A 26,302-nucleotide genomic window follows, 5' to 3' on the forward strand; every position below is an offset into this window, starting at 1 on the left:
TTCTTAGTCTCAGCGTATTTACCCTTTTCTTAATCCCAGCAATGGCAGCCACAGCTTCAGCTGCCTTGGCCCAATTTTCTGTATTTTCCCACTAATCCTTGTTTCTTCACTTCCCTCTGACCAAGAAATACATGAAGAAACAGCGTAAAACATAAAATATGAGTTCCCATATTAATCTAACCAGTAAACACTCAGAGCCAAAACTGGTCTTTGGTATCAAAATCCCTCACCTACAAAAACTGTAGAGGTTGTTCAGAAACAAAAAGTTCTGAAGTATTGAGTGCTGATGAAGTATCATTACAAGTATCATATTATCACAGCAACATAAATTGTACCTTAGCCCCTCCTTTTCCTGCTCCCTTTTTGCCTTTCTTTCCTCCAGTTTTCTTGGTAGATTGTGAGGACTTTGCTTTTTTTGCTGGTGGAGGTGTGATGATGGCTTCAAGCTTCCCTTTAGATCCTCGTTTCTTAGACAATAATTCTGGATGAATATTAGGTAGGACACCACCACTTGCAATAGTGACACCCTTCAGCAGCTAAAAGGAGAGAATAAGCATTACAGCTATGATTCTACTTTTACAATAACTTGTAAACAGATGTATAATAATATGCTAAAATAAAGTTAAACATAAGTCCATGGAATGGATTTTCAAGGATTTAGGGAGACTTTGTCAATGGGTGGAAATGGTAGCTGGGACCCCATTTCTGAGGTTTCGTTTTGCACTGTGATGTTTAAAAGGTTTGGACTGGTTTAAATCCCAAGCTGAATTTCTGACCTGGCCGACTCCATTGTGAGGACATGCATGTCCCAGTCCTCTTTAACTTCCAAGGAGTTGGGCCAACACTTAAAGGTCGTGTAGCTCAGGGCACCTTATGAATTCAATGGATGAGCAAGATACCACAGGGATGATGCACGGTGGCTAAACACAATAGACTGTTAGGATTACAAAAAAAAATGAAGAAAAGCAAAAATATTGAAATTATTGGGGAGCAAAATTAAAACAAAGTGCTGGAAAAACTCAGCAAGTTTCACATTATCTGGAGACAAAGATGAAATCTTGGACTGTAAACCACAACAAATAAGTCATGAAACCAAAGCATATAAACGGTTGTCAAGACAAGGTCACCATCATGACAGACAGTTTTTAATCTCAATCTACCGACCCACATAGGAATATTGGAATTTAGAGATGGATATCTGAATGAATTCTTGCATATGATAAAGCATAAAACATAACAAACATCGTAATGACTCTCACAGCAAGCAGTTTTTCAGCCTTTTAAACAAGCTCAGATTCATAATTTAATTATGATCACGTGATCAACACTTCAAGGTGCTTTCAAGACATTTTTAATACATGAAAGCAACAGTTGCCAAGCTGGAGTAGAACAGTAATCAGTGACGATTGGAAGTGTGATTAATACATTGAATTTTAAAACCATCTTAAAACTCAAAAAGCAAAGTAGTAGAGACTAGATAACTCTAAGGAGAACTAACCCAGCCTGTGGGGGGGCGGTTGGGGGGGCGGTATCTGATTGAGGTGTGCAAAGTTTTAAGGGGCATACGTAAAAGGTAGACAGAGAGAAACATTTCCTCTGCAGAGGAGTCAGTGACTGTGGGCACAGTTTCAAAACAAGGGACAGGATGTTTAGAGGATTTGAAACACAAAAATCCCCAGAGGGTTGCGGATATGTGGAACTCACTGCTGAAAAGGCTGATATAAGTTGGAACCCTCAAGGCATTTCAGAACTATTTAGATGAATATTTGAAATGCCTCACATACAAGGCTATGGGCCAAATGCTGGAAAATGGAATTTGAATAGATGGATGTTTGATGACCAGCACGGATACAACAAGGCAAAGGGCCAGTTTCCAAGCCACAAAAACTCTCTGAATATATGACAGTCAGCTGCAGATGTGCTTCCCATGACAAATAGAAAATAAAAGTTGAAGTGTCCTATCCAACAATTTGCACAACTATTTCAAGTTTTTGTGGTACATTCAAGTCAATGATTTAGGTTTTTTTTCCTCCTCCTGCAGACCACTGAAGATTTATGTTCCGTGTTCACATTACTTCTTTGTTTCATCTTCTGAGCTAACATAGTGACTACATCAAAACAGACTAATCTTAAACATATTTTTTTCCCCACTTGATGAAGAAATCACAGAAAACCTCAACAGGTCTACAGGATACAACATACCTGGTTCAGTTCTTCATCATTTGCAATAGCCAGCAGGATGTGCCTGGGGGTAACTCTTCCCTTCTTGTTATCTCTAGCAGCATTACCAGCCAATTCCAAAATTTCAGCTGGAAGATAATCAGTTTGTTAAAAGTTATTTTATTCTGAATGTAGAATTAAACCAAAAGGAAAGTTAGCATGTGTGTCAGCAAGTAGAAGACTCAACATGTAATACACGCATCTCACTCAGTGAAAAGTAATTAACTGATTTGTTCAGAGAAGATTCAATTCCCCTCATGTTAATACTGGGGGAGTTTGTATCTACAGAAGACATCTTTATTTAGGCAACAAATAAACTGTGGTTTTGATTAAAGAAAATAAAATGGGAATAAAAATATCCTAACTTCTGTTTATCAAGTATTATACTTAAAATGAATCCCGTGTCAATGCACAGATACTTCCAACTAAAGATCTGTTGTATTCCTCAGTCCCAGCTCAGTGCCTGCAATTTCAAACTCTCCTTAATAAGTTTGCAACTGATGCAATAGCACAAAATTAAACAATGAACCTATTTTATAAGTAAAACTTCATGAATTAATAATATAATGGGATATTGCTGAGTTAAGAAATAAAACAGTAACTTTCAGTGGTTGGGCTGGGAGGGAAGGGGATTAATATCTCACTTTTTTTTACATCCACCAGTGCTTCACTTAAAATTTCAAAGCAGGTGCAGAATAAACAAGATTGATAACCTCTAATTAAGAATGGACTGTAAAAGGTCTCCCACATTTTAGTAACAGGTGAGGAATTCTCATTTCTGGGCTCAAATGTCTTCACTGACAGTGGTTGCTTCTTTTAACAGTGAGTGGAAAATGAGCTAGTAGTAGCATTATAGCTCAATTAAAAGCAACTTGAAATCCTTTGTATCATGACAGTGGATCAAAGTAGTGCATAGAGGAATGCAGTGAGCAAAGTTTATTCAGCTCTTGAGGAGCTGTGAGATTACTGAATATCGCCAACTTTGAGATGAAAATGTTGGATACCTCTGTAGTACTCAACTGAATAATTACCTGGGAAATCTTGAGGTAGGTTAAAACTGAGTCTAAAATCTGGGTAGCTAAACAACTGATTGTCCAACCAGTTCCCCCTTAATCCAACTACATACTGTGAACACCTGCCCACCAACAGAGGTCTAATTCCACAAGCCCCAACCCAGTACCACTCCAAAATCAAGTCTCCCCAACTGCCTCCACACAACCTGTCATCCCCCCTCCATTCCCCATGGTCCGACCTGACTATACGCCCAACTACCCTCCTAAACTGACTTGGCAACCCAGTTATCCATTCAATACCATTCAAAGACAGGGCCTTTAAATTTATCTTGCAGAAACTTGGACTGTAAAAGGGGAATGGTCTTCTTCATTGATCCTCTTTGCAAGTCTCTGTATAGGTTTTGCTCAGAGGAAGTTCTTCAGGATGCCATATTAATTGTCAGAACTTTTATTACGTAACCAGCTTTGCACATAGTTTTCTGATGCATTGGTTCCAATGCTAATTGGGAGGTACGGACTGACCTGTTTGGGTGGCCTTATTATTGAGCTGAAAACTTCCTCACGTAGTGGCAGCACTGCTTCACTATCAGCCAAATGCATGAATTGGGAGCTCAATTACTTAATTGATTTGCATATCCATTAAACTGGCAGTTGATCCAAATCCTGGCCTACCTCAAGGTTGCAGAACCACCTCTGCATGGCATTCCATTATATGCCTGGTCTCGCCAGCCTTCCCAAGTATTGCCACCTTACCCCAGCTCCTACCTTTGATTCCAGCAACCGAAAACGCAGAGAAAGGTGTTCCAAGACTTTGAGAATGTTACAACAAAATCTACTTATCAAACCATAAAAAGAAAACATGCCAAAAATATTTCAGTGCTATATCACATTTCTTGGCACCAGCAGTCATTCCACATAGATTGTGCACTCAAATCACACTCCCAACATCGAAACTCACCGAAATATCGAATGTTATTTTACATTATGTTTAATCTCTATGGAATACTTGGCTAAAACTCTAGTTTCACTCTTAGAGTCATAGAGATGTACAGCATGGAAACAGACCCTTTGGTTGTGGGCGGCATGGTGGCACAGTGGTTAGCACTGCTGCCTCACAGCGCCAGAGACCCGGGTTCAATTCCCGCCTTAGGCGACTGACTGTGTGGAGTTTGCACATTCTCCCCGTGTCTGCGTGGGTTTCCTCCGGGTGCTCCGGTTTCCTCCCACAGTCCAAAGATGTGCAGGTCAGGTGAATTGGCCATGCTAAATTCCCCGTAGCGTTAGGTAAGGGGTAAATGTAGGGGTATGGGTGGGTTGCGCTTTGGCGGGTCGGTGTGGACTTGTTGGGCCGAAATGCCTGTTTCCACACTGTAAGTAATCTAATCTAATCTGTCCATGCCGACCAGATATCCCAACCCAATCTAGTCCCACCTGCCAGCATCTGGCCCATATCCCACCAAACCCTTCCTATTCATATACCCATCCAAATGCCTCTTAAATGTTACAATTGTACCAGCCTCCACCACTTCCTCCGGCAGCTCATTCCATACACGTACCACCCTCTGCATTAAAAAGTTGCCCCTTAGGTCTCTGTTATATCTTTCCCCTCTCACCCTCAACCTATGCCCTCTAGTTCTGGACCCCCCAACCCCAGGGAAAAGACTTTGCCTATTTATCTTATCCATGCCCCTCATAATTTTGTAAACCTCTATAAGGTCACCCCTCAGCCTCCGACGGTCCAGGGAAAACAGTCCCAGCCTGTTCAGCCTCTCCCTATAGCTCAAATCCTCCAACCCCGGCAACATCCTTGTAAATCTTTTCTGAACCCTTTCAAGTTTCACAACACCTTCCCGATAGAAAGGAGACCAGAATTGCATGCAGTATTCCAACACTGGCCTAACCAATGTCCTGTACAGCCACAACATGACCTCCCAACTCCTGTACTCAATACTTTGACCAATAAAGGAAAGCATACCAAACGCCTTCTTCACTATCCTATCTACCTGCGACTCCACTTTCAAGGAGCTATGAACCTGCATTCCAAGGTCTCTTTGTTCAGTAACACTCCCTAGGACCTTACCATTAAGTGTATAAGTCCTCCTAAGATTTGCTTTCCCAAAATACAGCACCTCACATTTATCTGAATTAAACTCCATCTGCCACTTCTCAGCCCATGGGCCCATCTGGTCCAGATCCCGTTTAATTTGAGGTAACCCTCTTCGCTGTCCACTACACCTCCAATTTTGGTGTCATCTACAAACTTACTAACTGTACCTCTAATGCTCGCATCCAAATCATTTATGTAAATGACAAAAAGTAGAGGACCCAGCACCGATCCTTGTGGCACTCCACTGGTCACAGGCCTCCAGTCTGAAAAACAACCCTCCACCACCACCTTCTGTCTTCTACCTTTGAGCCAGTTCTGTATCCAAATGGCTAGTTCTCCCTGTATTCCATGAGATCTAACCTTGCTAATCAGTCTCCCATGGGGAACCTTGTCGAACGCCTTACTGAAGTGCATATAGATCACATCTACTGCTCTGCCCTCATCAATCCTCTTTGTTACTTCTTCATAAAAACTCAGTCAAGTTTGCGAGACATGATTTCCCACGCACAAAGCCATGTTGACTATCCCTAATCAGTCCTTGCCTTTCCCTAATCAGTCCTTGCCTCTCCAAATAGATGTACATCCTGTCCCTCAGGATTCCCTCCAGCAACTTGGCCACCACCGAGGTCAGGCTGACCGGTCTATAGTTCCCTGGCTTGTCTTTACCGCCCTTCTTAAACAGTGGCACCACGTTTGCCAACCTCCAGTCTTCCAGCACCTTACCTGTGACTATCGATGATACAAGTATCTCAGCAAGAGGCCCAGCAATCTCTTCTCTGGCTTCCCACAGAGTTCCCGGGTACACCTGATCAGATCCTGGGGATTTATCCACCTTTACCCATTTCAAGACATCCAGCACTTCCTCCTCTGTAATCTGGACATTTTGCAAGATGTCACCATCTATTTCCCTACAGTCTATATCTTCCATATCCTTTTCCACAGTAAATACTGATGCAAAATATTAATTTAGTACCTCCCCCATTTTCTGTGGCTCCACACAAAGGCCACCTTGCTGATCTTTGAGGGGCCCTATTCTCTCCCTAGTTACCCTTTTGTCCTTAATACATTTATAAAAACCCTTTGGATTCTCCTTAATTCTATTTGCCAAAGCTATCTCATGTCCCCTTTTTGCCCTCCTGATTTCCCTCTTAAGTATACTCCTACTTCCTTTGTACTCTTCTAAAGATTCACTCGATCTATCCCTGTCTATACCTGACATATGTTTCTTTTTTTTTCTTCACCAAACCCTCAATTTCTTCAGTCAACCAGCATTCCCTATACCTACCAGCCTTTCCTTTCACCCTGACAGGAATATACTTTCTCTGGATTCTTGTTATCTCATTTCTGAAGGCTTCCCATTTTCCAGCAGTCCCTTTACTGCGGACATCTGCCTCTAATCAGCTTTCGAAAGTTCTTGCCTAATACCGTCAAAATTGGCCTTTCTCCAATTTAGAACTTCAACTTTTAGATCTGGTCTATCCTTTTCCATCACTATTTTAAATCTAATAGAATTATGGTCGCTGGCCGCAAAGTGCTCCCACTGACACCTCAGTCACCTGCCCTGCCTTATTTCCCAAGAGTCGGTCAAGCTTTGCACCTTCTCTTGTAGGTACATCCACATAGTGAATCAGAAAATTGTCTTGTATGCATTTAAGAAATCCCTCTCCATCTAAACCTTTAACACTATGGCAGTCCCAGTCTATGTTTGGAAAGTTAAAATCCCCTACCATAACTATCCTATTATTCTTACAGATAGCTGAGATCTCCTTACAAGTTTGTTTCCCAATTTCCCTCTGACTATTAGGGGGACTATAATACAATCCCAATATGGTGATCATCCCTTTCTTATTTCTCAGTTCCACCTGAATAACTTCCCTGGATGTATTTTCGGGAATATCCTCCCTCAACACAGCTGTAATGCTATCCCTTATCAAAAATGCCACTCCCCCGCCTCTCTTGTCTCCCTTTCAATCCTTCCTGTAGCATTTGTATCCTGGAACATTAAGTTGCCAGTCCTGCCCATCCCTGAGCCATGTTTCTGTAATTGCTATGATATCCCAGTCCCATGTGCCTGACCATGCCCAGAGTTCATCTTCCTTCCCTGTTAGGGCCCTTGCATTGAAATATCAACAATGGTGATAGGGATAAGCCAGGAAACTATAGAGATGTAAGTCTAAAACCTTTGGTAGGGAATCTATTGGAAAATAAATCTGAAGTACAGAATTAATCTTCACTTGGAGAGGCTAGGATTAATCAAAGATGATCAAAACAGCTCTGTATGGGGGAGATTATATCTAACAAATTTGATTGCTCTTTTTTCATGGAGGTGACTAAGGTGTATAAATAAGGACAGTTCAACTGATGTAGCCTACATAAACTTCAGTAAAGCTTTTGACAAGATCTCATATTACTGATTCAGCAAAAAGCCCTTGGAATCAGAAGAATTTGGCAAATTGGATCCAAAACTGGCTAAGAGACAGATGGTGATGGTCGAGGGGTGTTTTTGTGACTAGAAAGACTGTGTCCAGTGGCAAACCACAGATTCAGTGCTGGGCCCCTTGCTGTTTGCTGTGTACAATAATGATGTCGACATGAATGTGGCAGTTATAATCAGTATGTTTGCAGATAACAAAAAATGGTGGTGTAGTAAATAACAAAGAGGAAAGTCTTGGATTAGATGATGATATAGATGGGCTGAACATTGACAAATGGAATTGAATGCTGAAGAGTGACAGGTGATGCATTTTGGGAGGACTAACTCGGCAAGGAGTACACATTACATGGTAGGACCTTGGAAAATACAGAGGATCACAGAGTCCATGGTGCACATGTCCATAAATCCTTGCAGGACGTGTAAATAAGGTGATTAAGATGACATTTGGTATACTTGCCTTTATTAGTGAAGGCACTGAATACAAGATCAAGGAGGTTATGATACAGTGTAAATAACATTAGTTTGGAGACAGATGGAGTATTGCGTACAGTTCTGGTCAACACACTACAGGAAGGATGTGTTTACACTCAAGAAGGTGCAGAAGAGATTGATGAAGGATGTTGCGTGTTATTCAGGTTGAAGAAAGACCAAGTAGGCTGGGAGTTTTCTCCTTAGAGCAGAGAAGGCTGAGTGCAAATCTAATTGAGTTCTGAGGTAGATAAAGAGGTAGACATTTTCCCGTAATAGGGGGATCAATAACCAGGGGTCACTTTGAAAGGTAAGGAGCAGAAGGTTTAAAATGGAGTTGAGAATTTTTTATTTGCTGAAAAATGGGATTAGAATAGATGAATGTTTGATGATTGGCATGGACACAATGGGCTGAAGGGCCTCCTTCTGTGCCATTAAAACTCTATGACTCACCGGTCAGATATTCCAGAACTGCAGCCATGTACACCGGAGCACCAACGCCAATTCTGTATTTAGGGTGTCCTTTCTTTATGTAACGTAACATTCTTCCAACTGGGAAAATAACCCCAGCTTTTGCAGACCGGGAAATCTTGGTCGTTTTCTTCTTTCCACCTCTGCTGGACATGATGATCACAAAAGCCTACACTCTGATCAAAAGCAGTTGTGTCAAAACATAATGGAATAAAACATGAACAAGGTACACTCAAAACTACACAATATTGACTGTCAGATGCTAAATATATAAAGCAAAACTAAAACTTTAATTAAAATATCCAAAAACTTAAAACTAAATCCTGTCACCAAAGTCTGGTTTTCAATTAATACTTAAAAATGTGTTGCTGGAAAAGCGCAGCAGGTCAAGCAGCATCAAAGAAGAAGGAGAATCAACGTTTCGGGCATAAGCCCTTCTTCAGGAATGAGGAGGGTGTGCCAAGCAGGCTGAGATAAAAGGGAGGGACATTGAGAATGTGATAGGTGAAAGGAGGTTAAGGTAAGAGTGATAGGCCGGAGAGGGGGTGGGGGCGGAGAGGTCAGGAAGAAGATTGCAGGCCAAGAAGGCGGTCCTGAGTCTGAGGGTTGGGACTGAGAAAAGGTTGGGGAAGGGGAAATGAGGAAGCTGGAGAAATCTGCATTCATCCCTTGTGGTTGGATGGTTCCTAGGCGGAAGATGAGTCGCTCTTCCTCCAGGCATCGTGTTGCCATGGTCTGGCGATGGAGGAGTTCAAAGACTTGCATGTCCTTGGCGGAGTGGGAGGGGGAGTTAAAGTGTTCAGCCACGGGGCGGTTGGGTTGGTTGGTGCGGGTGTCCCAGAGGTGTTCTCTGAAACGTCCCGCAAGTAGGCGGCCTGTCTCCCCAATGTATAGGAGGCCACATCGGGTGCAGCGGATGCAGTAAATGATGTGTGTGGAGGTGCAGGTAAATTTCTGATGGATATTGAAGGATCCCTTGGGGCCTTGGAGGGAAGTGAGGGGGAGGTGTGGGCGCAAGTTTTGCATTTCTTGCGGTTGCAGGGGAAGGTGCCGGGAATGGAGGTTGGGTTGGTGGGGGGGTGTGGATCAGACAAGGGAGTCGCGGAGGGAGTGGTCTTTCCGGAAAGCTGATAGGGGTGGGGAGGGAAATATATCCTTGGTGGTGGGGTCCGTTTGGAGGTGGCGGAAATGACGAAGGATGATCCGATGTATCTGGAGGTTGTTGGGGTGGTAGGTGAGGACTAGTGGGGTTCTGTCCTGGTGGCGATTGGAGGGGTGGGGTTCAAGGGCAGAGGAGCGGGAAGTGGAGGAAATGCGGTGGAGAGCATCGTCATACATGTCTGAGGGGAAATTGCGGTCTTTGAAGAAGGAGGCCATTTGGGTTGTTCGGTATTGGAATTGGTCCTCCTGGGAGCAGATGTGGCGAAAGCGAAGGAATTGGGAATATGGGATGGCGTTTTTACAGGGGGCAGGGTGGGAAGAGGTGTAATCTAAGTAGCTGTGGGAGTCAATGGGAGCACGAGGTAGGTTGAACAGTTCATCCACTTTACTAACACCTTCCACCCCAACCTCAAATTTACCTGGACCGTCTCAGACTCCTCCCTCCCCTTCCTAGACCTCTCCAACTCTATCTCGGACGACCGACTCAACACGGATGCATACTATAAACCGACTGACTCCCACAGCTACCTAGATTACACCTCTTCCCACCCTGCCCCTGTAAAAACACCATCCCATATTCCCAATTCCTTCGCTTTCGCCACATCTGCTCCCAGGAGGACCAAATCCACTACCGAACAACCCAAATGGCCTCCTTCTTCAAAGACCGCAATTTCCCCTCCACCGCATCTCCTCCACTTCCCGCACCTCTGCCCTTGAACCACGCCCCTCCAATCGCCACTAGGACAGAACCCCACTAGTCCTCATCTACCACCCCACCAACCTCCAGATACATCGGATCATCCTTCGTCATTTCCGCCACCTCCAAACGGACCCCACCACCAAGGATATATTTCCCTCCCCACTCCTATCAGCTTTCCGGAAAGACCACTCCCTCCGCGACTCCCTTGTCTGATCCACACTGCCCACCAACCCAACCTCCACTCCCGGCACCTTCCCCTGCAACCGCAAGAAAGGCAAAACTTGCGCCCACACCTCCCCCTCACTTCCCTCCAAGGCCCCAAGGGATCCTTCAATATCCATCATAAATTCACCTGCACCTCCACACACATCATTTACTGCATCCGCTGCACCCGATGTGGCCTCCTATACATTGGGGAGACAGGCCGCCTACTTGTGGAACGTTTCAGAGAACACCTCTGGGACACCAGCACCAACCAACCCAACCGCCCCGTGGCTGAACACTAACTCCTCCTCCCACTCCGCCAAGGACATGCAAGTCTTTGAACTCCTTCATCGCCAGACCATGGCAACACGACGCCTAGGAACCATCCAACTACAAGGGATGAATGCAGATTTCTCCAGCTTCCTCATTTCCCCTTCCCCAACCTCTTCTCAGTCCCAACTCTCCGACTCAGCACCGCCTTCTTGACCTACAATCTTCTTCCTGACCTCTCCGCCCCCACCCCCTCTCCGGCCTATCACCCTCACCTTAATCTCCTTTCACCTATCGCATTCCCAACGCCGCTCCTCCAAGTTCCTCCTCGTTACCTTTTATCATAGCCTGCTTGGCACACCCTCCTCATTCCTGAAGAAGGGCTTATGCCCGAAACATTGATTCTCCTTCTCCTTTGATGCTGCCTGACCTGCTGCACTTTTCCAGCAACACATTTTTAAGCTCTGATCCCCAGCATCTGCAGTCCTCGCTTTCTCCTTTCAATTAATACTTCCTGCTTAAATGAGTAGTTCCCCAAGCCTGAATGATGACAAAAAAAATCACAAGTCTTTCCTGTCTTAAATAGATACTCCAAAACTTGCTTTTAAAAAGGATTATCATTTAGATGCTGATATACAATATAAAATGTAGAAAATCTGCAGCTGCTTAACCTTTGCTCAACGTCCATCATTTTAAACAATTTGACCGGAAGTAATTGGAATTTGAAAACCTCCAAACAGGCCTTCTATTTTTGCTGGATTTAAACAATTGCAGAATTATAAATTCCAAATGTATGTAAGCTCAAAGTCACCTAGTCACATCACACTCATTCTTTCCCCAGCCTATGGTTTCCCCAGGTTGTGTTTTTCTGCCCAAGCTGCTAAGTCATTACTTTACAAATTAATGGTTCAGGTTGGTGAAATAACATCATAAGATTCATGCGTTAATGATGTGTAAATCAACCAGCAACTTGTGACAAAAAAAGATATATCACCCGTGAGTAATGTAACAGATTTCAGGTTGATTTTTGCCACTCCACTGTTAACTTTGCAAAAATAGCATTTTGCCTTTAAAGTCACATGATTATCATGAAGTTGTGCATTTTTGGATTGGTTGTCTATTCAACTAAAGGCAAATTGTTCATAACAGATCCAGTATCTTAAAAATGAGCTACCATAAGTCTCTTAGGGACATCAGCAGCAGTAGAATTGCATTCCACCACAATCTTTTCACAACATCATGGCGTGCTATATCCTTCAATTTAGCATACATCTGAGTAGATCAAGCAAGCTAGGTCTGACGATGATGTGAGACCTCTCTTCCTACATCAAGTTAGGGCATCTGAAATCTTGGACAAACTATGTTTCTTCTTAACTAACAAGATCGAAAGACTGAGAAATAAAAGGTTTTTTTTTAAAGTTAGCATCCTTGTCACTTGTAAACCTAACATTTGTTATCCATTTCTAATTGCCCTCAAACAAATGATGCCAAACTGCCTTTGGAACCACTGCACTCCATATCCTGCAGTCCCAGGATTTCAACAGAGATGATGAAGGAAAAGTAATATAGTTCAGTCAGAATGGCCCAAAACTTGGAAGGAGTCTTGTAGTGATGGTATTGCCTTGCTGCTTTTGTCTTTTCAGGTTCAGGACTATGGAGACAACAAGGGGCGGAGTGGGGGGGCGGGGGAATAATATTAGCTGAATTACGTTTGCAGAAACATTAAGTTGAAGGGCCTCCTTCTTTGCTGTAGCAGTTCTACAATTCATCAGGTGTGCATGGAGCAAGGGAATTTCCTTACTATGCAAATATGCTTTTGTCAAGACTTGTTAGATAGACTTGTTTTTCAACAATGTAATTCTCTCGGGCTACTACTATTCCTGCATATACAGCACCTTTATTTGTATTATTGCAACACACTTCACAGTAGCCTCATTAAATTAAATAGATGAAGAGGGTGGTCAGAGTTGGGTTCAAGTAGATCTTTAAATGAACGAGTAAGGAAGAAAAGAGACATAAGAGCTAGAGGCAAAACTACTTGAAGAATGTTGGACTGTGGGGCACAGAGACACAGAGCTGTTACAGAGGTGAAGAATGTTGGTCTAAGGGACACAGAGACAGAGTTGTTACAGAGGTGAAGAGTGTTGGTCGAAGGGACACAGAGACACAGAGCTGTTACAGAGGTGAAGAATGTTGGTCTGAGGGACACAGAGACGTTACAGAGGTGAAGAATGTTGGTATAAGGGACACAGAGACACAGAGTTGTTACAGAGGTGAAGAATGTTGGTCGAAGGGACACAGAGACACAGAGTTGCTACAGAGGTGAAGAATGTTGGTCTAAAGGACACAGAGACACAGAGCTGTTACAGAGGTGAAGAATGTTGGTCTAAAGGACGCAGAGACACAGAGCTGTTACAGAGGTGAAGAATGTTGTTCTGAGGGACACAGAGCTGTTACAGAGGTGAAGAATGTTGGTCTGAGGGACACAGGCACAGAGCTGTTACAGAGGTGATGAATGTTGGTCTGAGGGACACAGAGACACAGAGCTGTTACAGAGGTGAAGAATGTTGGTCTAAGTGACACAGAAACACAGAGATGTTACAGAGGTGAAGAATGTTGTTCTGAGGGACACAGAGACACAGAGCTGTTACAGAGGTGAAGAATGTTGGTCTGAGGGACACAGAGACGTTACAGAGGTGAAGAATGTTGGTATAAGGGACACAGAGACACAGAGTTGTTACAGAGGTGAAGAATGTTGGTCGAAGGGACACAGAGACACAGAGTTGCTACAGAGGTGAAGAATGTTGGTCTAAAGGACACAGAGACACAGTTGTTACAGAGGTGAAGAATGTTGGTGTTAGGGACACAGAGACGCAGAGCTGTTACAGAGATGAAGAATGTTGGTCTGAGGGACACAGAGACACAGAGCTGTTACAGAGGTGAAGAAGGTTGGTCTGAGGGACACAGAGACACAAAGATGTTACAGAGGTGAAGAATGTTGGTCTGAAAGACACAGACACAGAGCTGTTACAGAGGTGAAGAATGTGGCTCTAAGTGACATAGAGACACAGAGCTGTTACAGAGGTGAAGAATGTTGGTCTAAGGGACACACAGCCACAGAGCTGTTACAGAGGTGAAGAATGTTGGACTGTGGGACATAGAGACACAGAGCTGTTTCAGAGGTGAAGAATGTTGGACTAAGGGACACAGAGCTTTTACAAAGGTGAAGAATGTTGGTCTGAGGGATAGAGATACACAGAGCTGTTACAGAGGTGAAGAATGTTGGTCTAAGAGACACAGAGACACAGAGATGTTACAGAGGTGAAGAATGTTGGACTGTGGGGCACAGAGACACAGAGCTGTTACAGAGGTGAAAAATGTTGGTCTGAGGACCACAGAGACACAGAACTGTTACAGAGTTGAAGAATGTTGGACTAAGGGACACAGAGGCACAGAGCTTTTACAAAGGTGAAGAATGTTGGACTAAGGGACAGAGAGACACAGAGTTGTTACAGAGATGGGCGGCACGGTGGCATAGTGGTTAGCACTGCTGCCTCACAGCGCCAGAGACCCGGGTTCAATTCCCGCCTCAGGCGACTGACTGTGTGGAGTTTGCACGTTCTCCCCGTGTCTGCGTGGGTTTCCTCCGGGTGCTCTGGTTTCCTCCCACATCACAAAGATGTGCAGGGTCAGGTGAATTGGCCATGCTAAATTGCCCGTAGTGTTAGGTAAGGGGTAAATGTAGGGGTATGGGTGGGTTTCGCTTCGGCGGGTCGGTGTGGACTTGTTAGGCCGAAGGGCCTGTTTCCACACTGTAATCTAATCTAATCTAATCTAATCTAAAAAAAAAACTATAATGGTGGAGCAAGTTTGGGCTAAGTGCCATAATCTGGACAAGTTACAAAAATATTGAGGGTTAAGAAGGGGCTGGAAATCAAGGATAAGAAATTTTAATTTCAAGAACCAACAACCCAACAAAAGTTAAAGAAATATTTGATTATTCTAAATTGGTGTAATTTAGGATTTGGTATAAATTAAGGCTTATGAAAGGTGAAGAACAGAAATCTAGCAAGGGAATCAATGGAATATTTAGCCTGGAAGGGCTTTTGCCCGAAACGTCGATTTCGAAGCTCCTCGGATGCTGCCTGAATTGCTGTGCTCTTCCAGCACCACTGATCCAGAGTCTGGTTTCCAGCATCTGCAGTCATTGTTTTTACCTCTATTTAGCCTGGAAGCTGATCAAGCTTTGAATATTGATTTTAGTAGCAGAACGTCAATGTATTCATTAACTGCGATTAAAGCTGTTTATCAAAAGTGGGTTACATAGTTATGCTGCCCTGTTTATTTGTATTATGTTGATTAATAGAGAGAAAAAAAATGAACTCAGCTGAGTTCTGGTTCATCTGTGAAGCCAGAAATAAATTGAATAATGTTAAGCACAAATTCTGTCAATTCATCTTGCAACTCAATTCTATGATTTGCACTACAATGTGAGCTCTGTATTTTGAACAGAACTCAAATAATACTATCCAGCTTATAATAAATCTAGATTTGTTAAAGAAGATGCCAAGAGTAAACCTATTGTTTCTGCACAAATCTTGCAAAGCTGGAGACTAACAAAATATAAATTTGCTGGCGTTACTAAAACAGCTGGGAACATCCAGAAATGGCTTCCTTGCCATCTGCCTTAGGATAATACTACAGGGCTGCCACAAGCTACATAAACCCAACACATTGTGAACTGCTGCACAAAAGGTGTAACAGTATGCATAGCCCTTTCAATGTGGTAAGATGTCCTCACCTTTCTTCACAGTATTAGTAAAAGCAAGTCAAACAAAGCCACACAGGGAATGGTATGATAGTGACCAAAAAGTTGGTTAAAAAGATGGTTTCTAATGGGCATCTTAAAGGAGGCATAAAAGCAGAAAGCTTTAAAGGAAGGAATTCCAAAGCTTGGTACCTATGCCGCTTACCAAGATGTTGTGAAACTTGAAAGGGTTCAGAAAAGATTTACAAGGATGATGCCAGGGTTGGAGGACTTGAGCTATAGGGAGAGGCTGAATAGACTGGGGCTGTTTTCCCTGCAGCGTCAGAGGCTGAGGGGTGACCTTATAAAATCATGAGGGGCATGGATAGGGTAAATAGACAAAGTCTCTTCCCTGGGGTGGGGGAGTCCAGAATTAGACAGCATAGGTTTAGGGTGAGAGGGGAAAGATATAAAAGAGACTTAAGGGGCAACTTTTTCACGCAGAGGGTGGTACATGTATGGTATGAGCTGCCAGAGGAAGTAGTGGAGGCTGGTACAATTGCACCATTTAAAAGGCATCTGGATAGGTATGTGAATAGGAAGGGTTTGGAGGGATATGGGCCAGGTGCTGGCAGGTGGGACAAGATTGGGTTGGGATGTCTGGTCAGCATGGACGGGTTGGACCGAAGGGTCTGTTTCTATGTTGTACATCTCTATGATTCTATGACTGTATGTCGGTGCTATAGTGAAGGCTGAAGGCATGTAAAGTTCATGGAGGATTGTAAGTTCGGAAAATTGTATAGGGAAGAGGAATGCCATTGAGGGATTTGAAGACCATCACAAGAATTTAAATTTAATGTGCAGCTGGGCCGCAAGCCAATATTTGTCAGTGAGCACAGGAATGTTGAGCTAACAAGAACTTATGAGTTAGGATGCATGCAGCAGAGTTTTGTATGAGCTGAAGGGAATGGAGTGTGGAGGAAAAGGTGCCAGCCAGGAGGAGATTGCAACAGTTCAACTCTAGAAATGCAAAAGCATAAACAAGGGTTCCAGCACCAGCTCAGCTGCAGCAGGTGCAGAGATAATGACATTAAGTAGTTAAAGGCAGTTTTAGCAATGAACAGGATATAGACAACTGAAGATGGTTGGCATGGATGGGTTGGACTGAAGGGTATATGGATATACAACTGCCATACAGAAGCAGTTAATGACTTCATTAAAATTGCGTCTGTAGAATCCATTGATATTCGAACAGCTTGTTCCTTCTGACAGTAATGCCCACCAAATCGGCTAAATGGAAAGAAAGACTAGAGAAGTCAAACAAGAACCAAGAGCGGTCAGTATAATTTCAGACAAATCTTGAGGTGCAAATGGCATGTAACCTAGGCTACAATGCAAAGCCATAATCATAATCCCAACAATCTGATCAGTACTTCTCACACATGCAACATTATTCATATTTTGACCAGCTTTGTAACTCGTAGGACACCACCATGTGCAAAATTGTTGTTGACTTCATGCACGCAACAGTAATAACTGCACAAAGTAATTCAACGTGCGAAGTGCTTTGTCATGCTGTGCAACTGAGAAAGTGAAATTCCATAACTGTTGTTCTAAGGTGCTGTATAAGTGGATGTTCTTTTTGAATTTGAATGGGTTTCAGTTTTTTTGGAACTCAACAATTTTGTTCAAGTTATGCTTTATGAAAGAGGTTTTTTTAAAAATTGCAGTTGATCGGATTCATAATTGTCTCCCTCGAACACTGCAAAATCATTAGCAGTATGCTATAGACATACAATATAGCCTGAAGGAGGCCCAGTTTACCTTCCAACCATGTCCTAACTTCCGTTTTCATAACATCCCACTTGTTTACAACACTGCACTGTTTTCCAAAATCACAGCAGGAATAACATCAATATCTAATGACGTAAGTATTTCTTAAAAAAAAGTTGGAAAATATCTTGTGCTTATTTATCATAATAATTAGCCAAAATCCACTTCTCACGAGCACAGAAGGAATTTCAGCCCTGGTCCTGCAGCACAAGAATAAAACTACAACAGATTGTGCATTTTAAAAATAATTCCAGTTTAGCTTGAAGGGAAACCATGACATAACTCTACTTTAAAATAATAATCTGTTTAAACATTATAGTTGCAACAAGCCATATACTCAAATGAACAGCATAAACATTAATCTCCTCACAATAAATGAAACCAGGAGGTCAATGAGCCAGTTGGTCAATTTTTTCTCCTTCATGAAGCAGATGCATTGAAATCAGATCACTGGTGTCTGCCAAATTTATTGACCTTTGCTAGGTTAACAGTTTAAACATCAAATGACCTCACTGGTTCAAAGGCATCGTGATATTGACATTGAACTAATAATCCAGATCTTGGAATCCAGGTTCAAAACCCACTATTTTGAGTTTAAAGAACAATCTGGAATTAAAAGTCTACTTGATGACCACAAAACTATTGTTAATTGAAATAAAAGAAAATTTGATTTACTAGTGCCCTTCAAGGGAAGAAACTTGCCATCCTCACCTGGTACGCCCTACATGCAAATCCAAACCCACAGCAACGTGTTTGACTCTTAACTATCCTCTGAAATATTCCAGCATGCCATTCAGTTGTACCAAACCAATAAAATGTCTCAAAGAAGGAATAAAAACACTGACCTAGACAGTGGAAATGACAATAGCAAACTGAGCCCTGTCAACCCTGCAAAGTCTTTCTTGGCAACATCTAGTGGCTTACTGCCAAAACTAAGAAAGCTATCTCAGACTAGTCAATTAACAGCCAGTCACTGTCATACTCATGGAATCATTCCTTAAGGACAATGTCCCAGACATCATCACCATCATCCCTGGGTATATCTTATTCCACTGAAAGCATAGTTTGACCAGAGGTGTAGCATAGTGGTATAGAGCTCGAAGGGAGTTGCCCAAGAGTTCTCAACATTTACTGTGAAGTTCATAAAGTCTCATGGCATAAGGTATCCTTAATGTACCATCATCACCACTACTAAACTCCCATTCCACTTCACCCTCCACACTCAACTGATGAATCGGTACTCCTCTACTTTAAGCACAACTTGGAGGAATTGCTGAGGGTGGCAAGGGCACAGGAGACTTCAATGTACATCATCAAAAGTGACTTGGCATCAGCACTACTGACCGAGTTGGCCAAGTCCTAATGAACATAACTACTGGATCAGGTCTGCAGCAAGAGGTGAAGGAATTACCAAAGGGAAAATAATTCTTGACCCCCATCCTCAATAATCTATCTGATGTAGACATCTGTCCACAACAGTATTAAGAGTGACCAACACACAGTCCTTGTGGAAATTAAGTTCCATCTTCACAATGAGATGGCCTTTCACTGCGTTGTATGGCACAATCACTGTGCTAAATGAGATTACTGCAAACAGATCTAGCAACTTAAAACCAGGTATCCGTGAAACACAGTGGGCCATCAGCAGGAAAACTGCACTCAACACAGTCTGCAACTTCATGATACTACATATTCTTCACTCTACAATTGCCACCAAAACAGGGCAAACGATACTATTTCAATTCAAAGTGCAGGAGAAATGTCTGGTACAGCACTAGATACACTTAAAAAGGCAGTTTCAACTTAGTGAAGCTGCAACATAGGACTAATTGTGGCAAATGGCACAGCAATGAGTGGGTGGTGGCAGACAATTAAGCAACTCATTGGGATATTTGTGGAGCCTCCTCCTCCAATCTCCCATGATGGAGATGCCCCATCAATGCAAAAGGCTGAAGCATCTGTAATACACAAAGTCAACTCATCTAAAAAAAAAACAAGGAAGACCATATTTCTTTGGGAAAAAAAGTCTAGAACACACTTATATCAGTGTTATAAATGTCACCAAACATCAGTGCTGTTGACAAAGGGATGGTAGCAGAAAACTCTGCCTTTTTTTGTCTATTTTTGCACAAATGTTACAGTTGCTGCTATATACAGTGTGGCAAAAATTCAAAATTCAGTTATGTACTCCCACAGCTTCCTGTTTGTTAATCATGACTGTTAAAACTGTACAGAAAACAATTAAAACAACATGAGAATGTTCTTCTGGCTCTTATGGTATTCTGCTTTCTTGTAGAAAGTTTTGGATAAACTTCCTTGTCTGAAGTTTCAAACCAGCAGTTTCAACAATGTTAGAAGCACAAAAAGCTGGAGTTATAGGAGTTGAAATCACCCTTACTAAATATAGTGATTTTTGTTTTTAATAAGTTTAGATAAGTTAATTTCTCTGCATTTTAACTACACAGTCCAAACTAGCCGTTTTACACACATCTGAAATAGTCTAAAAACTTAGACCTTCAATGAAGAAAATGTGACTTTTTAAAAAAAAAACACATGTCAACCATATTCCCCACCCCCAGAGGATGCGGTTTATCTTCTCCTGTGCCTGTCAAAACGAAACATGAAACTTCTAAAAATAGTCCAGGAAATTAATCAACGGTAACAAGCGGGGGAGGGGGATTATTGTGAAGTATCCTATGGACAAATCACAAAGGAGGAATAATTAAATAAATCAGTGTACTACTCCAAAGTACATTTTTACTGTCAATTCATGGGATGATTTATTATTTGCAGGTGCAATATTCCTGAGTCTGCCCACGATTGACAATCGTTGATGTTGATGGTTTTGCTTGGGAGACAACGCCCAGGCAGGCACTTTGACTGGCTAATGATTCAAAAATCTCACCTCCCCACCCATCAAATTCGAAACAAAAAACAATCCTAAAGGTTTGGCATGTGAACAGGCAAGGTTTAGGTGTATCTGTTAAAACCATTCCCTGGGTGTTACAAATTGGAACGGCACCACAACTTGAGAAGGACCTCAGAGGCCACATTTAGATCATTTTCCTCTTTTTAATTCAATGCCTTTCTTGAGAGAAGGGAACAAGTTTGATGCCTGTTGCTAAGTAACGGCCGCACAACAGCTTCTGGAATGTGATTTCACAGCCACTCCGGGTACAATTCTGTGATTAAAAACCGATATAGATTGTAGCAATTAAAGCAATTCGGAAAACAAAACGATGACATTCAATAACAGCCCTAAAATGTCAATTCATATCAAGTTCAATCTGGCCAGTAACAGCGGGCAATATGCGGATTAAACGTCGGTGATGGTATCGAAATGACAAGATACATGGTAATGCATCTACCTTTCCAACAACACAAAATACACCATTCCTGTCTATTACAGGAAATGCGGCAATCGGCCTGTGCCTGCAGATAAAATGAAATATTTACAGCCGGATCCCACTCCACTGTTTAGAATGGGTTTATTATGGTGCAATGGGTTGTTCCGAGGGTCTCCACTCTTTTGCGTTTTACTGCCGAGTATCAGAAGCTGCACAATGTACGCACCGCGGGCTGCAACATTAAAACATCAATGGCTTGGCAATTTCCGGGTTCGCACGGGAGGTTGTTAAAAAAAGCATCCGTGTTTTAAACAGTCGGTAAACTAAGCTGCATTTTCTTGCATAAGGGAGATACGGCGGACTGGCTCTGCTGCCATCTATAATCGGCAGGGATACACGGTTGCATTTGTTGAAAACATATAAACAACCACTGATAATAGGGTTCGATCCGCAACCTTAAAGATTACAGTCCAGGTTGCAACACACAACGTAAGGCCTTACATTCTAGATGTCTCTACAAATCGCAGTTTCTTTCCCTTGTTTCAACTCATTTGCAATCTGAAACTCGAAGTGCGCAGTGACGCAACATCAAGATAACATGCTAGCCCTCTGATTACAATGAAACGAAGTGTAGAAACAATGTCAATCACTTACAATGACACAGTAACAATATGTCTCCTTTGCAGAAACAGCAGCTCAGCTCCGAGTGGGCAGTGGTAGACTGGCCCACAATACTGCGCGCTTCCAGCCGAGCTGTCACTCAGCGCCTCTGGGTCATCCTCCCCAGTGCATGTGGTGAACGGAGAGTGCATTCATCCACACCCACATAACACAGACAACCGAACCTAAAAAAAACATACGTTATCAGTATTGCAGTCGATCAGATCGAATACCGTCGCGCATGTTTTTTTCAAATGATTGGCTATCATGCGTTTGACGGTTTAAACTCGCAGCAGAAAGAGTCCAATATTTTATATCGAAAAGTGATGCATATAATTCCGGTTATCGCCTGTGCCTCTCTGTATAAAACGATACGGATTTCTGTATTTAGAGCTTTTCACCCCCAAAACTGGGTAACATATAAATGGTTCTAATCCCACTCCTTTATGTTAAAAAAAACTTAGTGCAACTTATATTGTACCATAAAATGAATACAAAATTACAGGCTATTATTTAAATGTGTACATGTCCTAACGGTTAGCTTAAAATGATGAATGAATTCCAATTGTATTACTTACAATAAATCAGTACAAACAAGTTCTCTGCAGTTTCTACCTTCTCTATCTCTCTCCCCTTTGCTACCTTCTCTTAATTTGCTTCTTTTTGTTTTCTATTGGGCTATGGGTCCCTCAACACATAGTCCTGGAACTTGGAATGTGCCAGATTGCAACCCTTGGTCAAGTTTAACTCTTTACATTGGAAGACCAAAATGTTTCAGGCATACCAAAGGGCATTTTTCACCCAGTTGATGGTCCTTCAGGTGCAGACAATATTGTCTCAATGTGCGTCCCAGGGGACAGACTGGAGAGCACAGAGTCACAGAGCTGCTCGGGACGATAACAAAAACAACTGTACCTCTCTCCATATCTTATTTGCAAAGGGATATTCCAGAGGGAGATGTGTGACTGTCTCTTCATAATCACAGCCACACCAAGGGCATCGTGTGATGGCAGAGAAAGAATGGGCATACATGAAGCATCTCACAAGTAGTGTCCTTTTCATCACCAGCCAAGCTATGTTTGTTGGAAAATTCTGGCAATGAGATAGTCTGCCAAATGACTTTGACAATCTGCTCAGGTGGATCAACCTTCTCCTTTTCCCTCAGGGAATGTTATGGGCTGACCACAACCTGATGGATTTGTGGTCAAACCTGTTTTCCTTTACAAGCTTCTCCATGAGGGACAGGTGATATGGAATGGTCCAACTACTTGGAGTGCACCATGAACACGGACTATTTTACAGTTCATGATAGTCTGCTACACTTAGCTCTCATCTCTCGGAAGTGGGTGTCAATGAGTGTTCATGAATAAGGGTCACCAGAAACAAAATGTTAACTCTGCTTTCTTGTCACTGATGTTGCAAGGCCTGCTGTGTTTCTCCAGCTATTTCTGGTTTTGTTTCAGTGAGCTTCTGTCTGGCTTGTCACGTTCAAAGCAGCTGACCTCTGTCATGGACAAGGCCAGCTCCCTCATCCCTCTGTACTTGTTCTCCTGTTCAGATGACTGCTGCTGTTGATCGTGTGCTTTCACCCATCAAACCCACCCATCTTGGCTGTTGTCCCCATAATTTTCCAACAGCACTGCACGTAAAGAACAGAGACGGATGGCAGGGAACACAGAGCATGGAGGACTTTGTGAGTATATCAGGCCCCAACTGGGCACCAGATATATGCCACCTCCCTCCAGTGCCTCCATGTACTAGTAGCTTGTACTACCTTGGAAGTTCATTTCTACTCATCCCTTGCTCCCGTTGTGGAAGTCTAACCACATTGAACTTCACCTACAAATGTCCTTCCTGCCCCCAAACCTCAGCATTACAACCTAATAATGCCCTATCCCTCTACACTCCCACTGTAGAGACCACTGTGTTGGTCACTGCCAATATCGCTGCCCACTCCCTGAACCTTGCTGGGACAGATTCCTTGACTGTGAGTGTTCCAAGAGAACAACTGAAGGTGGCCAGAATACTGCACTGTCTGTGTGGACTGTGCCTATGACTGACAGTGGCATCCCCTTGACTGAACTGGGTCTCGCCTCACCAGTTTCCAACCTGGCCATTTTGTTGAAAAAATGTGAAGTATGTTTTCCATGTGGGTAGCTGGTATATGCTGTAGGTTTTAGACTGACTTCTCAGTGCATTGTACAGCGATATGTCTCCCGACCTGGACAGATATCTACTGAGAAGCAGCTTGTGTGTATGTCTATGCTAGAGAGCATCTCAATATGGATGTACTGGTAGTTTTAAGCTCTGGCTGAAGTGTCATTGCACTAACAGCATGAAATGACATGAGAACATGAGGCAATGCAGGGATGCTGCAAGCACTAAGTGAACATGCACCAAGAGAGCAAGGGAGCAGCCTTGAAATACAACCTGGTTCAATCCGTGAGCCTGTTTATCTGTATAAAGTCTCCATACAGTAGCCTTTCAATGCTAGTTCCTGGTGTACCATGCAATAAGAATCTGTACTTCCAGAGCAGCTTGCAAGTGAATGAGTGAGGTGACCTGATGATTGTAAGGGGTTGGCAAATTGGAAACCAAAGTGCCTGCATTTTTTGTTTATTTTAGTGACCCACTCTGACTTCCATGCTGAGTTTTCTTGATTTCTAAGTCATTTGTGTTTTAGTAAGATTTAAAGCTGAAAATTACGAGGCTGAGTTGGACTATTAACAAGATGTTTAACATGTAAAACTCCTCCCTTAATTGTCAATTTGCAAAGAAACACACCTCACCACATGTCAAAAACATAGATGGATCAAAATGTTCCCACCGTTAAGATGGACTTGTCACACTTCTTGTCTGATTCTGCCGTGAGTTTCACCATGGCCCACATCTCTTAGACCTTGAGAAGATTCTGCCCAGAGTCCTTTTTCCATCTTGGGAGATAATAAAATATCAGAATTACATCATTGCGAAGGTATTTCAATGATCTTTAATGCTTGGAATTTTATTTCAGTCAATACAGTACAAAATTATTTTGAAACATTTAGACGTTTTGCCTTTAATAAACAAAAATTAAAGAAACTATCCAAAAGGAAAAGAAGATTGAAGGGAAAAAAATCTTTAATAAAACAACAAAGCTTTTGAATGATAAAGTTTTATTAGGAATACTTCAACATTATCTAAGAATAAATGAAAATAATAATGCATTATAGAAAATCTTGTTGAAGAAGACACTATTTAATACAATTTATGAACTTTTACAATTTACAACACTGGGCATCAAGTTAATTGCATCTCCAAACACTAAGAGATTTCTACTGCAGCTTTCAAGTAAATCATTTCCGTAAGAGAAGCAGTAAAATAAAATGAGAATGGAGAAAGATATCATACTTCCAAGCAGATTTAAAATCACAATTACTTCAGAGAGCCAATTAAACCAAACTACATGGAAATGGCAAATTAAGTGATTTGGAATTGCTTCAAGATTACAGACAATGAAAGAAGAACAGTGAACAGATTTCTTGATTCTGTGGGTTTAATAACAGATTACACTATAAATGTCAGTAGGAACAAAAACAGACAGATGACATTGACACTGTTGGTTTCTATATATTCAGTACCAATTATTTTATGGAGACAATGAGAGTTAATCGGAAAGTACAGCTTCCAAGAAAATTTGTTAATATGCTTTGTATATTGTCAGAATTTTGTGGTTATAGTGAATTATGAGCAGAACTAACTGACATTTGATTTTCTCATCCATTTCTTTTTAGATATGTTGCAATCAAGGGAGAGCTGACAACAGAAAGATCTTTTTAGATTTTGGTACAAGCTGAAATTTATAAACAGCACAAGAGAACAATGGGAAGTGGAATCAAACCTAGTTTTAAAATATCATCAGACTTTATCAACTATCTCAGGGTATAAAAGCGCCACACAATGTACCAACATATATAATGTGTAAATTCTATGATTATTGTTCCAGATGTGAAGTAAAAAAAACACACTAATAAGAACAATGTCCAGCTTTGTCATGCCAATGCAATCTTTATGAAGGGCAAGGTAAAGTCCCGACAGTCTCATCAGACTACTGGTATGCTCTCTCATTAGAGAGAGAGAGAGAGAGAGGGGGGGGGGGGGGGGGGGGGGCGACTGGTGGTGATGAACCTGAGGGTCAGCACACCTGAGACAAGGGGAGAGGTTGAGAAGGGGATCCTTCCTGGTAACCTCAACAGGTGCTAAAGAAAGTGGGGCAATTCCAGAGAATGTGCACAAATCAAAAACAACTGTTGAACCACAGAATAAATAAAGTTTGCAAAAGAAGTTTGTAAGTGACCTTACAACAAGCATCTTTGGAAGAATACCGAGAATACCATGTGATACCTTCATTGGAACAAATATCCCAAAATGATGACATGTCACCTTTGGAAGATGTGTGTCAATCTTTTCTGGAAGTTGTGCCTGACTTATTTGAACAAGATATGAAAGGAATCAGAAAGGTTAATGGTCATCCAATTAATTTCAAGTTGATATTGGAGTGAGTGTCACAATGTTAGCTGAAAAAGTTATTCAGTTGAAGAGAATGAAACTATAATTTTTTGACAGAGAATTATATCACATCAACAGAAAACTGATCAAAATCAAAAGAATACTTAGAACAGCTATAA

General features: G+C 42.1%; 1 protein-coding gene across 2 annotated transcripts in view; it reads right to left on the minus strand.

The window, feature by feature from the left end:
* The window catches only part of macroh2a1 (macroH2A.1 histone), a 44,974-nt gene extending 23,194 nt beyond the window's left edge, over positions 1 to 21,780 (minus strand). The window contains exons 1-4 of one of the 2 annotated variants that reach the window (XM_043703479.2): positions 21,630 to 21,780; positions 8,696 to 8,889; positions 2,203 to 2,309; positions 336 to 536 (exon numbers count right to left, since the gene is read on the minus strand). In XM_043703479.2, coding sequence (XP_043559414.1) covers positions 336 to 536; positions 2,203 to 2,309; positions 8,696 to 8,867 — 480 coding nt within the window. In that variant the 5' untranslated portion in view covers positions 8,868 to 8,889; positions 21,630 to 21,780. The remainder of the gene's footprint in view (positions 1 to 335; positions 537 to 2,202; positions 2,310 to 8,695; positions 8,890 to 21,629) is intronic. The other variant, XM_043703482.2, reaches the window with a different exon arrangement.
* Between the last annotated feature and the right edge of the window lie 4,522 nt (positions 21,781 to 26,302).

The sequence above is a fragment of the Chiloscyllium plagiosum genome, unplaced genomic scaffold (genome assembly GCF_037043375.1).
Source record: "Chiloscyllium plagiosum isolate Xiang-an unplaced genomic scaffold, Cpla_swu_hap1 HiC_scaffold_16, whole genome shotgun sequence".
Lineage (NCBI taxonomy): Eukaryota > Metazoa > Chordata > Chondrichthyes > Orectolobiformes > Hemiscylliidae > Chiloscyllium > Chiloscyllium plagiosum.